This window comes from Salmo trutta, chromosome 13, assembly GCF_901001165.1.
Source record: "Salmo trutta chromosome 13, fSalTru1.1, whole genome shotgun sequence".
Lineage (NCBI taxonomy): Eukaryota > Metazoa > Chordata > Actinopteri > Salmoniformes > Salmonidae > Salmo > Salmo trutta.
In genome coordinates this window covers 56,952,731-56,966,364 of record NC_042969.1, presented here as the reverse complement: position 1 = coordinate 56,966,364, position 13,634 = coordinate 56,952,731, and the positions used below count along the sequence as shown (strand labels likewise).

General features: G+C 44.7%; 1 protein-coding gene across 1 annotated transcript; it reads right to left on the bottom strand.

Moving 5' to 3' along the window:
* Positions 1-7,012: 7,012 nt before the first annotated feature.
* Positions 7,013-13,549, bottom strand: LOC115206128 (WD repeat-containing protein 20-like). The gene is made up of 4 exons (XM_029772742.1): positions 12,615-13,549; positions 11,713-11,895; positions 8,828-10,201; positions 7,013-8,613 (listed from the first exon to the last, which is right to left on the bottom strand). Exons 1-4 carry the CDS (start codon positions 13,188-13,190, stop codon positions 8,566-8,568), a joined length of 2,181 nt encoding a protein of 726 aa, XP_029628602.1. The 5' UTR covers positions 13,191-13,549; the 3' UTR covers positions 7,013-8,565.
* Positions 13,550-13,634: the final 85 nt, after the last annotated feature.

Sequence of the window (13,634 nt, the reverse complement as noted above, 5' to 3'; positions counted from 1 at the left end):
CCACTCTCTGGAAGTCACCCTCAGAGTTTCATCAGCAACACGTGACGACCTGGAGCCCTCCTAGTTGGCAGGGGTGAGGGTTTGGGATTCACCATTTAAAAACACCCTAATGATTGGTTGACAACTAGTGCCTCCCACTTGCCAGGCTGAGGGCTGCATGGTGCAGCCAGTGAGAAGCAACTAGTGCCTCCCACTTGCCAGGCTGAGGGCTGCATGGTGCAGCCAGTGAGAAGCAACTGCAGCAACGTGAAGGTGACTACATAAAAAACTGCAGGACCTTTGATTACATGTTTTTTTGTAAAGTTCATGCAGTCGACATGTAGCCATGCAGTCGACACGCAGTCGACATTTTGAAAGGCAGTGACCAACAATTTTCCCCGACTTAGGGAAATTGATCCACTCGAACAATCCAATTTCTTCTTCTACTTCTATGGCTGGATCAGTGGTATTTTGCTGTCATTGTCTGACTACCACCACCTATTGGCTTGGAGAGTTGGGTGGCGAAAAGCAGAATGCGTTGGTGAACACTGATGAAATCAAGTCCTATTTGTCACATGTGCTGAATACAACAGGTGTAGACCTTACCTTGAAATGCTTACTTACAAGTCCTTAACCAACAATGCAGTTCAAGAAATAGAGTTAAGAAAATATTTACTAAATAAACTAAAGTAAAAAGAAAAGAAAAAGTAACACAAGAAAATTACATAACAATAACAAGGCTATATACAGGGGGTACCGGTACCAAGTCATTGTGCGGGGGTACAGGTTAGTCGAGGTAATTTGAAAAATGACTTTTCATCGATAATTAACAATGTAAATAGTCTGGGTGGCCATATTCTTAATTGTTCAGCAGTCTTATGGCTTGGGGTTAGAAGCTGTTGGCACTCCGGTACCGCTTGCCGTGCGGTAGCAGAGAGAACAGTCAATGACTTGGGTGTCCCTTTTGGGCCTTCATTTTTGTGCCTTCCTCTGACACCGCCTAGTATATAGGTCCTGGATGTCAGGAAGCTTGGCCCCAGTGATGTACTGGGCTGTACGCATTACCCTCTGTAGCACCTTACGATCAGATGCCGAGCAGTTGCCATACCAGGCGGTGGTGCAACTGGGCAGGGTGCTCTCGATGGTGCAGCTGTTTAACTTTTTGAGAATCTAAGGGCCCATGCCAAATCTTTTCAGTCTCCTGAGGGGGAAAAGGTGTTGTCGTACCCTCTTCACAACATCTTGGTGTGTTTGCACCATGATAGTTTGTTGGTGATGTGGACACCAAGGAACTTGAAACTCTCAACCCAATTCCACTTCAACCCCGTCGATGTTAATGGGGGCCTGTTCGGCCCTCCTTTTCCCATAGTCCACGATCAACTCCTTTGTCTTGCTCACATTTAGGGAGAGGTTGTTGTCCTGGCACCACACTGCCAGGTCTCTGACCTCCTCCTATAGGCTGTGAACAGGGAGTACAAGAGGGGACTAAGCACGCACCCTTAAGTGTTGAGGATCAGCGTGGCAGATGTGTTGTTGCTTACCCTTACCACCTGGCGGCTGCCCATTAGGAAGTCCAGGATCCAGTTGCAGAGGGAGGAGTTTAGTCCCAGGGTCCTTAGCTTAGTGATGAGCTCTGTGGGTACTATGGTGTTGAACACTGAGCTGTAGTCAATAAACAGCATTCTCACATAGGTGATCCTTTTGTCCAGGTGGGAAAGGGCAGTGTGGAGTGCGATTGAGATTGTGTCATCTGTGTATCTGTTGGGGCGGAATGCGAATTGGAGCGGGTCTAGGGTTTCCGGCATGATGGTGTTGATGTGAGTCATGACCAGCCTTTCACAGCACTTCATGGCTACCAATGTGTGTGCTAAGGGGAGGTAATCATTTAGGCAGGTACCTTCGCTTTCTTGGGCACAGGGACTACGGTGGTATGTTTGAAACATGTAAACTCAGCAAAAAAAGAAACTGACCTTTTTCAGGACCCTGTCTTTCAAAGATAATTCATAAAAATCCAAATAACTTCACAGATCTTTATTGTAAAGGGTTTAAAAATACTGTTTCCCGTCCTTGTTCAATAAACCATAAACAATTAATGAATATGCACCTGTGGAACGGTCCATAAGACGCTAACAGCTTACAGACAGTAGGCAATTAAGGTCACAGTTATGAAAACTTAGGACACTAAAGAGGCCTTTCTACTGACTCTGAAAAACACCAAAAGAAAGATGCCCAGGGTCCCTGCTCATCTGCGTGAACATGCCTTAGGCATGCTGCAAGGAGGCATGAGGACTGCAGATGTGGCCAGGACAATAAATTGCAATGTCCGTACTGTGAGACACTTAAGACAGCGCTACAGGGAGACAGGAAGGACAGCTGACCGTCCTCGCAGTGACAGACCACGTGTAACAACACCTGCACAGGCTCGGTACATCCGAACATCACACCACAGGAACAGGATGGCAACAACAACTGCCGGAGTTACACCAGGAATGCACTATCCCTCCATCAGTGCTCAGACTGTCCGCAATAGGCTGAGAGAGGCTGGACTGAGGGCTTGTAGGCCTGTTGTAAGGCAGGTCCTCACCAGACATCACCGGCAACAACGTCACCTATGGGCACAAACCCACCGTTGCTGGACCAGACAGGACTGGCAAAAAGTGCTCTTCACTGACGAGTTGCGGTTTTGTCTCACCAGAGGTGATGGTCGGATTTGTGTTTATGGTCGAAGGAATGAGCGTTACACCGAGGCCTGTACTCTGGAGCGGGATTGATTTAGAGGTGGCGGGTCCATCATGGTCTGGGGCGGTGTGTCACAGCATCATCGGACTGAGCTTGTTGTCATTGCAGGCAATATCAACGCTGTGCATTACAGGGAAGACATCCTCCTTCCTCATGTGGTACCCTTCCTGCAGGCTCATCCTGACATGACCCTCCAGTATGACAAGTCCACCAGCCATACTGCTCATTCAGTGCGTGATTTCCTGCAAGACAGGAATGTCAGTGTTCTGCCATGGCCAGAGAAGAGCCCGGATCTCAATCCCATTGAGCATGTCTGGGACCTGTTGGATCGGAGGGGGAGGGCTAGGGTCATTCCCCCCAGAAATGTCCGGGAACTTGCAGGTGCCTTGGTGGTGAGTAACATCTCATAGCAAGAACTGGCAAATCTGGTGCAGTCCATGAGGAGGAGATGCACTGCAGTACTTAATGCAGCTGGTGGCCACACCAGATACTCACTGTTACTTTTGATTTTGATCCCCCTTTGTTCAGGGACACATTATTCCACTTCTGTTAGTCACATGTCTGTGGAACTCGTTCAGTTTATGTCTCAGTTGTTGAATCTTATGTTCATACAAATATTTACACATGTTAAGTTTGCTGAAAATAAACGCAGTTGACAGTGAGAGGACGTTTCTTTTTTTGCTGAGTTTAATTATGGTCAGATTTGCCAAATGGAGGGCGAGGGAGAGCTTTGCATGTGTCTCTGTGTGTGGAGTAAAGGTGGTCTAGAGTTGTTTTCCTCTGGATGCAGATGTGACATGCTGGCAGAAATGAAGTAAAACACCTGCCACTAGGGGCGTCGCTTCTGGATGAGCATTTTCTTGTTTGCTTAGGGCTTTATACAGCTCGTTGAGTGCAGTCTTAGTGCCAGCATCGGTCTGTGGTGGTAAAAAGACCGGCTATGAATAATATAGATGAGAACTCTCTCTGTAGATAGTGTGGTCTACAGCTTATCATGAGGTACTCTACCTCAGGCAAGCAATACCTTGAGACTTCTTTAATATTAGACATCACGCACCAGCAGTTATTGACAAATAGACACACACCCCTGCCCCTCCTCTTACCAGATGTAGCTGCTCTGTCCTGCAGACTCATGGAAAAGCCAGCCAGCTCTATATTATCTTTGTCGTCGTTTAGCCACGTCTCGTGAAACATAAGATATTACAGTTTTTAATGTCCTGTTGGTAGAATAGTCTAGTCCAGTTTGTTTTCCAATGATTGCACGTTGGCCAATAATACGGAGGGTAGTGTCTCAAGCATTGTGTCATATTGGCCACAGCTAAATTTCCCAAATAGTTAATTCACCCTTTTGAAAATGTATCTATAAGGAACAAATGTGGTGTTTGATTGTTTTGACTCCTTTAAAATAAAGAAAAGTACTTTGAGCTTGTGTGAGACACCTTGCCCAGGGGAAAGTTAGTAGAGTGCCCCCTGCAGGGCTGTGAATAACACGACAGTTCTCAGTCTCCCAATCCCAAAAGGGGCCAGTATCCACTCCAGAGCATCACAAATACCCACAGCGTGGTGCACACAAGCAACAAATATAACAGACAGATTGACACACCAATTTTATATTAAATGGACATGTGTCCATGGTGGAAGGGAGAGTGGGGTAAGTTGGGCTAAAAGGGTAAGTTGAGCCACCCTTGATTCTAGGAAACCATACACAAAAGTAATAATTTGACAAAATTTGGAACACCTGCTCTTTCCATGACAGACTGGACCAGGTGAAAGCTATGATTCCTTATTGATATCCCTTGTTAAATCGACTTCAATCAGTGTAGCTGAAGGGGAGGAGACGGGTTAAAGAAGGATTTTAAGCCTTGAGACAATTGAGACATGGATTGTGTATGTGTGCCATTCAGAGGGTGAATGTGCAAGACAAAAGATTTAAGTGCCTTTGAACAGAGCATGGTAGCAGGTGCAAGGCGCACCGGTTTGAGTGTGTTAAGAACTGCAACGCTGCTGGGTTCTTCACACTCAACAGTTTCCTGTGTGTGTCAAGAATGGTCCACTATCCAAAGGACATCCAGGCAACTTGACACAACTGTGGGATGCATTGGAGTCAAATTGTTTCCACGTAATTTGTCAATGTATTGTGACTTGTAATCTATGTGGGAAATACATTGGATTTGAAGAAAGTCATCAACATAAACTGTTGCTTTGAGGATAAATCATTTCAATCACAGGATTATGTCATGATGGTATGTAATTTCAACATAGACAAACCTTGTATAAAATGTTGGATTCACATCTCAACCAAAAATAAAAGTTAAAGAATAGGATTAAATCAAACTGTATTTAAAGTACATTTAAAATGTAGTCCTATACCTCAATTTAGATTTTTGGTTGAAATGGAGATGTGAATCCAACATATCAATTATTAATTTGTAGACAAACTGGAGTTAAAGCCAGGCTCAGTGGCACAGATGGAGCTATCCAATCAGAACATACATCTCCTTCAAATGTTTATATTTGGTTGCTTTGACAATCAAACACAATTCAGCATGTCTGTAGAAATCTTGAAATTGTTATAATAATCTGCACAAATCTCAAAAACGCACTTGCACCATGTACTTTAATGTAATCTCAACTTTCTGCAATCCAGGTCATTTGGTTGTGTATATTCAGATGTACTTAAATAAACAACATTTTACAATGATTTTCCATTGGAATTTGGTTGTGCTTTTAGATGGTTGAAGGCATAGTGATAACACATTGGGAATTCAACACACTTTTGGCTGTTTTTGAGTGGGTGAAAATAGGTTGGAATCTGATTAATCAACGTTTCAACCTAATATTACCCACTTCTCCACGTTGAAATGATGTGCTGTGCCCAGTACCAATGTTTTCATCTGATTAGGCTAGTTCAGAAGTCTCCTACAGGCTACCTGCACACGCTCATCCACTCCACTCCAATATAACTCCAGCATTCAGGCTGATGAACGGAAACTGCTACACAACACCAACAACTGGACATTCTGAGATTGTCAAGCCTTTGATACTGGGTACAAGGTAGGAAGGGATGTATTTTATTTTTGTCGAGATTGACATAGTCTATTTGATTTTGGTGTTGTAAACGCAAACCATGATTTTGAAGAGCCCGAAGTTGGTACGCAGGACTATGCTTTGCTTATTGGTTGTTTGGGGAATTGGCACAGAAATGTGTTGTTGGAAAATGCATTGCATATATTTTATATAATTATATAGCATTTACATTTTGAAAATCTTATTTCCCCTTAGCTGATCGTCTGCAGCTGGCTCTGATCGTAGTGTAATGAAACAGGCAGAGAGAGTGAGCTCCTCTGTGGTGGTCGGCAAACCCTCAACCTTAGCTGTGCATGGCCTCAACTGCACCATAAAAGCATGCTGGTAGTGGCAAAGTCAATATCCACGCTTATAAACACAGGGTCGCTACAGTTATCTGTGGTTGTAAACATTATTTTTGAGTTAATTCAATGAGGGGGATGGTGTGCAACCTATTTTACAGTACAAGGGGAGGCACCTGGAGTTGGACCCCCCCCCAGTAATTTACCTGTCCCTTAATGACATGCTAAAGTGAGCAACTTTCACACTTTTCATGATGTTCTTCATACACATGTATTACCAAACATTACTACGTGACTGTATTTACTCGATTACTCCATAGGCTATTCCTTTAAAGTTATGCATAGGTAATGTGAAGTGTTTTCCAAACAACAATGACTGGCAGATAAATTACACAGATCTGTCAATACATGTGCTCCATGTCATTTGTTCTGAAAGTCAGAGTGCATACAGTGGTTTGTTTCTCTGCTTACCTTGTCTGAGCAAGAGACAGTTTTCATCCTATTCAATGTAATTTCTCTGGACTCAATCTTACAACCCAGTAAAATAAAAACTCTCATTGCAAACTCAAACACAAGCCTGTCTGTCTCTGTCACATGCAAGTATATCTGTCTACATATTGCTCTTTGTTTAAATTACCATTCTCTGGCATGTTTTTGACTCAACATGTCACGAAAGATGCCCAAGATGACAACAATCATGACAGGGTTTCAATGTTAAAGAAACTATTTGCATTTTGTCATAAAGCTGCACATTTATCAAAGTCATGAAAAACTTAACTTTGATAACAAGATAGATATTGGATGACAAGAAAACTATATTTTGTGATTATAAAGTGCAAGAGCCTGGAGAGTTTATAACTACAAAAAACAGAATTCGATTCAGATATTCCTATTGCAAATCAATGAGATGGATATAGCCTGAGAATAACGGGTAGCATTTGGGTTTAGAATTTTAATAACAGACCCCCTATATACAAACTTAATACTGTGATATAATTTGCCACTAACTTTACCACCTCAGGTGTAAGTGTGTGTATAACGCACACTGAATAAAATAAAAAAATACATTACATGCTATGGTCTGTAAACGGTCAAAAAGAAAAACAAATGGAATGTATTTTCTTCCCTTGGCATATAATGGTTAGTTCCCATTCTCTTGCAGTATTGAAATATACCTTCAATCAGAAAGTATTCTTCAGTGTACAGTAAATGATTTTAGTGTTGATGGTTTTAGTGTCACCTTTTGCCATTTCACATAACTGTTATTAGGACATACACACACACTAATAAAATGGGTATTCTTCAGTGTACATTCCATTATCAACAGTGTTCTTAACTGGCCAGATCCTAAACACACAAAGTCACTTCTTCTCTACAAATGATTTGAGTTGTTCCACCACCATTTCTAGTCTGGTGTTATGACACCGGTAGCTTTGACTCATGTGAGTCGCATGCCTTTCAGCATACTGAACCTCAAACCCCACACATGAAATCATTTCTAGGTAAAACAATGGCTTGATGCAAGACCCACTTATCATTGTCATTTATCCAGGTTGGTAGAATATCATGGATGTCACGTACACAGAATAATCCACAAATAATACAGCCGAGATAGAATTAGTAGCTTAAAATGACATGAAATAAAAGCCATGTCAATTAACAAAACACAAAAGGAAAATCACAAGACAAATTGCCGCCAGTTTCCTTTTGTGGGCTAAAATGACCAATGTTGAATGTGCAAAATCTTGCAAGAGGCATTACAGGTGTGAGGGGGAATGGAGGCTAATGGATGCTACACTGCTTGAAAGCGCACGGTGTGTCACTGTGCAGTAATGTTAGGAACAAGTATCATTCTGGAGCGGACAGTCTCAGCTGAAGAGTTCAGTAGCAGCCATAGGAAGATTGCTCTCCGTACTGCACAAGGGTGAAGTCTTTGATGCCAGAGACCCTAAATGCGTCCATCTTCATCGACAAACAAGTTTGCTTCAAGAGACACAAATCAAGGAACTCTATCACACAGAAACACTACATCTTAAGGTCCCTAACTGCAGACATTCAATGTTAACTGTGTCGCTATGTACAATATAGGATCTACATATAGTAATATTTTATTATTTTCCACTTGCTTGAGTCAATATTTTGATACTCTTTGTCCTCTGTATTGATAGAGTATTCGTATTATTTACAATATAAATTACTTCAGTCTTGAGATAAGGTAAATAAATAAAATACAATTACTTTTGTAGTGTTTGCAGGGTGGAGAGGAGTCGGCCTTCTCTATGCTTCTGGGAAAAGGGGGACGGTCCCCGTTTTTGTTTTGTAGTCTTCCTAAAGAGAAGCGGTGAGAGGCTGAGAAGAGGCACGGGGATACATCAGGGGTCAATACTGGGATGATAGGATGCAGATGCTGGCCCCTCTTCAGCCATGATGGGGGTTTGGTGGGGGGGGGGGGGGGGGGAGTGCAAAGTTCCACTTCCAGCTATACCACTGTGCCACTGGGAGAGTTCCCGTTCTGTGCTGTCAAGTTCTGGATGAGGGGGGCAGGCAGCATCACGGAGGGAGAGAAAAGAAGGAAGAACGTTTAGACTCATGGCAAGTAATCCATAAATACCCTCAAGTCCTTTCTAATAACCTGGAGTATAAACTAGTAAACTAAAAGCTGATAGGACAGCCTAAAGAGCATTATTCATTGATAGATGTTTTGCTACCATAACGTTACGGACGCTGGGCGCAGGACTCACCGCTTTACCCGGCCGTGCCCAGGTGCAGATGAGGCCCTCCTGGCACGCGGTGATGATGCAGTCATCCATGAACACCAGCACGGTCAGCCTCTCGTGGGCGATCTTCTTACACACCAGGGGCTCCAGCAGGGGCACCTCGTGCATCCGCGGACACAGGGTGGTGCCTAGGACTTTGGCGGCGTCCAGGCGACTGCTGCGTGGCGCTACGTTGATCTTGTCGTTGCTCTTGCTGATGTTGCCCAGGCTATGGTAGCGCTTGTGCTCCTTCTCCCCGCTCACGCCGCTCCCTCCAGACTTGTCCGACTTACGCTCCTGCAGGGAGAGCGTGGCGAAGCGGCCGATACTGAAGGGGGTGGCGTTTCCCCCTCCACTCCCTCCCCCACCCTCCGTCGTGCTCTGGCCCTTAGAGACGTTGGCCACGGCGGGGTGGGGGAGGGAGTTGGAGCGCGACAGGGAGCGGGGGAGTGGCAGGGGCATGGGGGGTGGCTGGTGGGGGTTAGTGGTCGGGTGGTGATGGCCCTCTACCCCTCCTACTCCTACGACCCCTCCACCTGTAGTGTTGTTGATGGTGCTGCTGACAGAGGGAGGGATGGTGGGGCTGAAGGTGTTGGTGAGGGCCCGGGACAGGGGCAGCCGAGGGTACAGCACGTCATCCGTCAGGTCCCACAGGCAGAACTGGGTGTCCTGGCCCACCGAGCCGAAGCGGTAGGTGACGGAGGGCGAGCCTCCCTTGGAGCTGTGGCGGGAGAGGCGTGACAGCGTGCTGCTGGTGCGCACGCGGCCAAAGTGCAGCGGCCCCTGCTGTAGGTCCTCCTCGCTGCCGCTCAGCTCCATGGGCTCCTCGTCCTCCAGGCTGGTGGTGAAGGGGTCAAAGGCCACCACGTTCACCCAGGACTTGTGGCCGTGTCCCCGGGCCACCACACGGCTCTCTGCGAACGACCACACCGTCACCAGGTCGTCCTCGCCTCCCGTGGCCAGGTATTTGCCGTCGGGGCTCCAGGAGACGCACAGCAGGCCGCCGAAGTAGCTCTTCATCACGCCCTGCAGCTCCATGGAGTCAAAGTGGAAGACGCGCAGGCAACCGTCCTGGCCCACACACGCCACATGCACGCCGTCCGGCGAGAAGGCGAACTCGTTGAGGCCTCCGTCGCCCACGGCCCAGCGCAGCAGCGGGTTTCGGGGCGTCTTCGTCTTGCAGGAATAGACTGCAAAGCCCTCGCCCTGGCGGAGCAGGGAGTACTGTGGGGCGGCGGTGCCACATGGGTGCTCCACGTTGTAGAGGTAGAGGTGGCCACTGGCGTAAGAGGCCAGGAACAGGTTCTCGGACTTGGGTAGCCATTTCAGACAGGTCACCTTGGACTTGTCTATCATCCTCTGAAAGGTGACATGAAGAATTTGATATTAGCAACACTGGTACATTTGATAAGCTTATATGCTCTGTTCAGTGACAGTGGTAAGAGATTTATCTGAAAGAGGACAGCAGGTGTCACAACAACTGTAACTAATATCTGAACTGTTAGAGGTTATATATCCTCATAAACTAGTGTTAAAAAAACAACAGCCCAAATGAAATGACATCTGGAGTGAAAGACTATGGGTTGGCTTCCTAGACATAGATTACGCCTAGTCCTGGACAAAGAAGCATGTTCAAGGGAGATTCTCCATTCAAAGTGCTTTAAGTCCAGGACCAGGGTTTGTCCGGACAACCAGACATACAGTGAACCATTAGTTCCTATTTTAGCTCTATACTCAAAGTTTGGATTTGAAATAAAAACACAACCAGAACGAACAGCAAATGCATCCCAAAAATGTGGAGTCCCAAGCTTGATGTAGTCATTGCATGCTATGAATATGGGACTAAATACTACACATGTGAATTTGTCCCAATACTTTTGCTCGCCTATAGAGGGAATATGTACAAAAAGATGCTGTAATTTCTAAACGGTTCATCCGATATGGATGAAAATACCCTCAAATTTAAAGTATGCACTTTAACCTCAGTCATTGTTTCCAAAATTTTTAAGCATAGAGCCAAAAGAAGAAACGCTTCACGGTCCCAATAACTACAGAGGGTCCTGTATATCATCACCTGTTTCTATGTTATCCTATGATAAAAGTGAGGCATGTTGGTATATCTGAGCTCTGTGACAGAGACAGAACAGCAGAGAGAGTGGATTTAGATATCGTGCTCCGGAGGAGGTTCATTGACTTAGAGGAGAAACCAAGTACTCTTTATCATCATCACACTCTATCATCTGAATTGAATTAAAGTCCCAGTGCAGTAAAAATTCTGTTTTTAATATCATATTGTACAACAGCTGATGAAAAATGTTATCAGTGTTAAATCCTGATAGTTGCTGGTTGAAAATACAATCTACACAGGGCCTTCTAAAATCAGCAGGTTTGGATTTCCATGGTGACTTCAGCATTCTGTAAAAAAGTTAATAAACCAATAACAAAGACAGTTCCAAACCTCTGTCAATAACAGCTTGTTTTCAGTTTCACTAGAAACACTTTTGCTTTAGAATGTTTTTTGCTAAAAAAACATTTTTTCCCCCATTTTAATGTAAATGTATTACAGTAAAGTACTTAATTGTTACTCATAAATGATTTGATATTTATATAAACATGGCTACATTGGGCCTTTAAGAATATCATTCTCCAAGAAGGCAGGCAGTACTTCAAAAGAGCAGCTCTTGAAAAAGTATTTGCAGTTTTCCAAATATTCCAATGAAATAACGCAAATGGCAACACAGACATAGGCTATAGCTCAACCCCCCTCCCAACACACACAGACAGACACACAGACAGACAGACAGACACACAGACAGACAGACAGACAGACAGACAGACAGACAGACAGACAGACAGACAGACAGACAGACCTCCTCATTGAAGAGCTTGCTTGTCTCCTTCTTAATGGGGTCCAGGTATTGAACCTGGCCTGCTGAGAAGCCCACAATGAGGGCCACACTGTCTTTTGTGGCAGAGTACTGGTTGAAGTCATGGCAGGTGGGCTGGGTGCCCTTGTAGATACGCTTGTCTATGGGTTTACTGAGGTCCACAGCCTACACAGACAACACAGAGGGGAAGAGAGGTAGGAGCAAGCAGCTTTTAAAAAGAACAAGTGAAGGTATAAGGTCATCCAACAGAACCTTTTCAAAAATGTTTCCCTGTTTCTGTGTTCTACTTCAGTGTTTGTCCCCTTTGTGAAAGCTCAATTTGGTACATGTTTAAAATACATTTTATGAGTATAGCAGATTAGAGAAAATAACCATTGTATATTGAGGCATTTTTTGCATTACAAACTACGATTGATTGTTGTGTAAAACCGGATGCGAACATTTGCTATCAAAAAAGACGCGCTACTTGCAATCTCAATGCAGCTACATTCTTGCAACTGTATGTCTGAAATGTTGCATTCCAGCCGGTCTACACGCCTTTACGTGCGTGTAACGTTTTCTGTGGTCTACGGAGGCCGTCATTGTAAATACGAATTTGTTCTTAACTGACTTGCCTAGTTAAATAAACGTTAAAGAAATGAAAAAAATGAGCAAAACAATAATGATTGCACGACTTGATTGCCTCAAAATAACGTGGTCACGATTTTACTGGATATGCAATTTGGATTAACACCACTAGAGCAAAAAATAATCTGGGACATAGCGGCTACTGTCACCCGAGAAAATGGGTGAGTTTACAACAAACTAAAGCAAACTGGCTAACGTTAGTTTATAATAAATCTCAGTCGTCTATTCATTACTTGCAACGCCGTTATTCAACTTACCTTCTTGATATTTGTGTAAGTGTAGAAATAAAGCTCTCTTCCGATGTTAAAACACACTCTCTCGGATTCTTCACTCGGGTCCTCCGGTTGAAGCTTCACCATGGAGACCCTGACAGGAGGGAGGAAGCCCGCCGGAGAGGAGTTGGCTGCGGCATTGGAGGAGGAGGCAGCTCCGGGCCCCTGCACCAGACCTAAACCACCACCGGGTATCGAACCCGGTCCACCCCCGGGGCCCACCGTGGTACCTGCGGACAGACCCCGAGGTAGTCCGCCTCGTTGTTGTGAATCCGAGAGGGTCAGCAGTTTGTAAAAACCCTCTCTAGTCCTGAACTGGGATTTAATCTCATTGATATCCTTCAGAGCGCCTCCATCACCGGCCATTTTTAGTAGCCTACAAACAAGCCGCACAGGAAACTGAAATTTTGACCTGGAAATAATTATCGAAACTACAATGAAAATGGGAGCGACGGGCATAGTTAGTGAGCCTGTAGATCCAAGAAATGAATGGGTTTTCAAACGCATTTTTAAAACACTGCTATTCAGTGAACAAGTTGAGAGACCCTCTTCAAGCGTCATAAATCATTGGTCACCGTTATCTAGTTATCGGCAGCACGGGGCGCGTGTACCACATGCTGCAAATTCATGTGTGTCGGCGAGCTGCGCTACGCAGTCGCTATACATCTGTAATGAGGAGCTGCAGCTTGGCTACTGATGTGTAGAATGAGGTGATTTAAAGTGTTGGTATTCATCCCTCTGGCTGACCATCATGAACTAGCAAATAATATTCAACTTAAAACTAGGTTTTTCATCAGTTTGCAGCAACCTCCTGATATGATTATCAGGACAACTCACAAATTGAAGGAAGCCTTCAGTGCAGTCTGCGCAGACCTCGGAGAGATAGGAGCTCCATTCAGAATAGTGTCTATGGGCAATTCATCATAATGGCACTCCAAAAACACAATCATGCACTGTGAAACCATTTGGTCACTTGTTGACATTACAGTATTATGAAAAATAAGT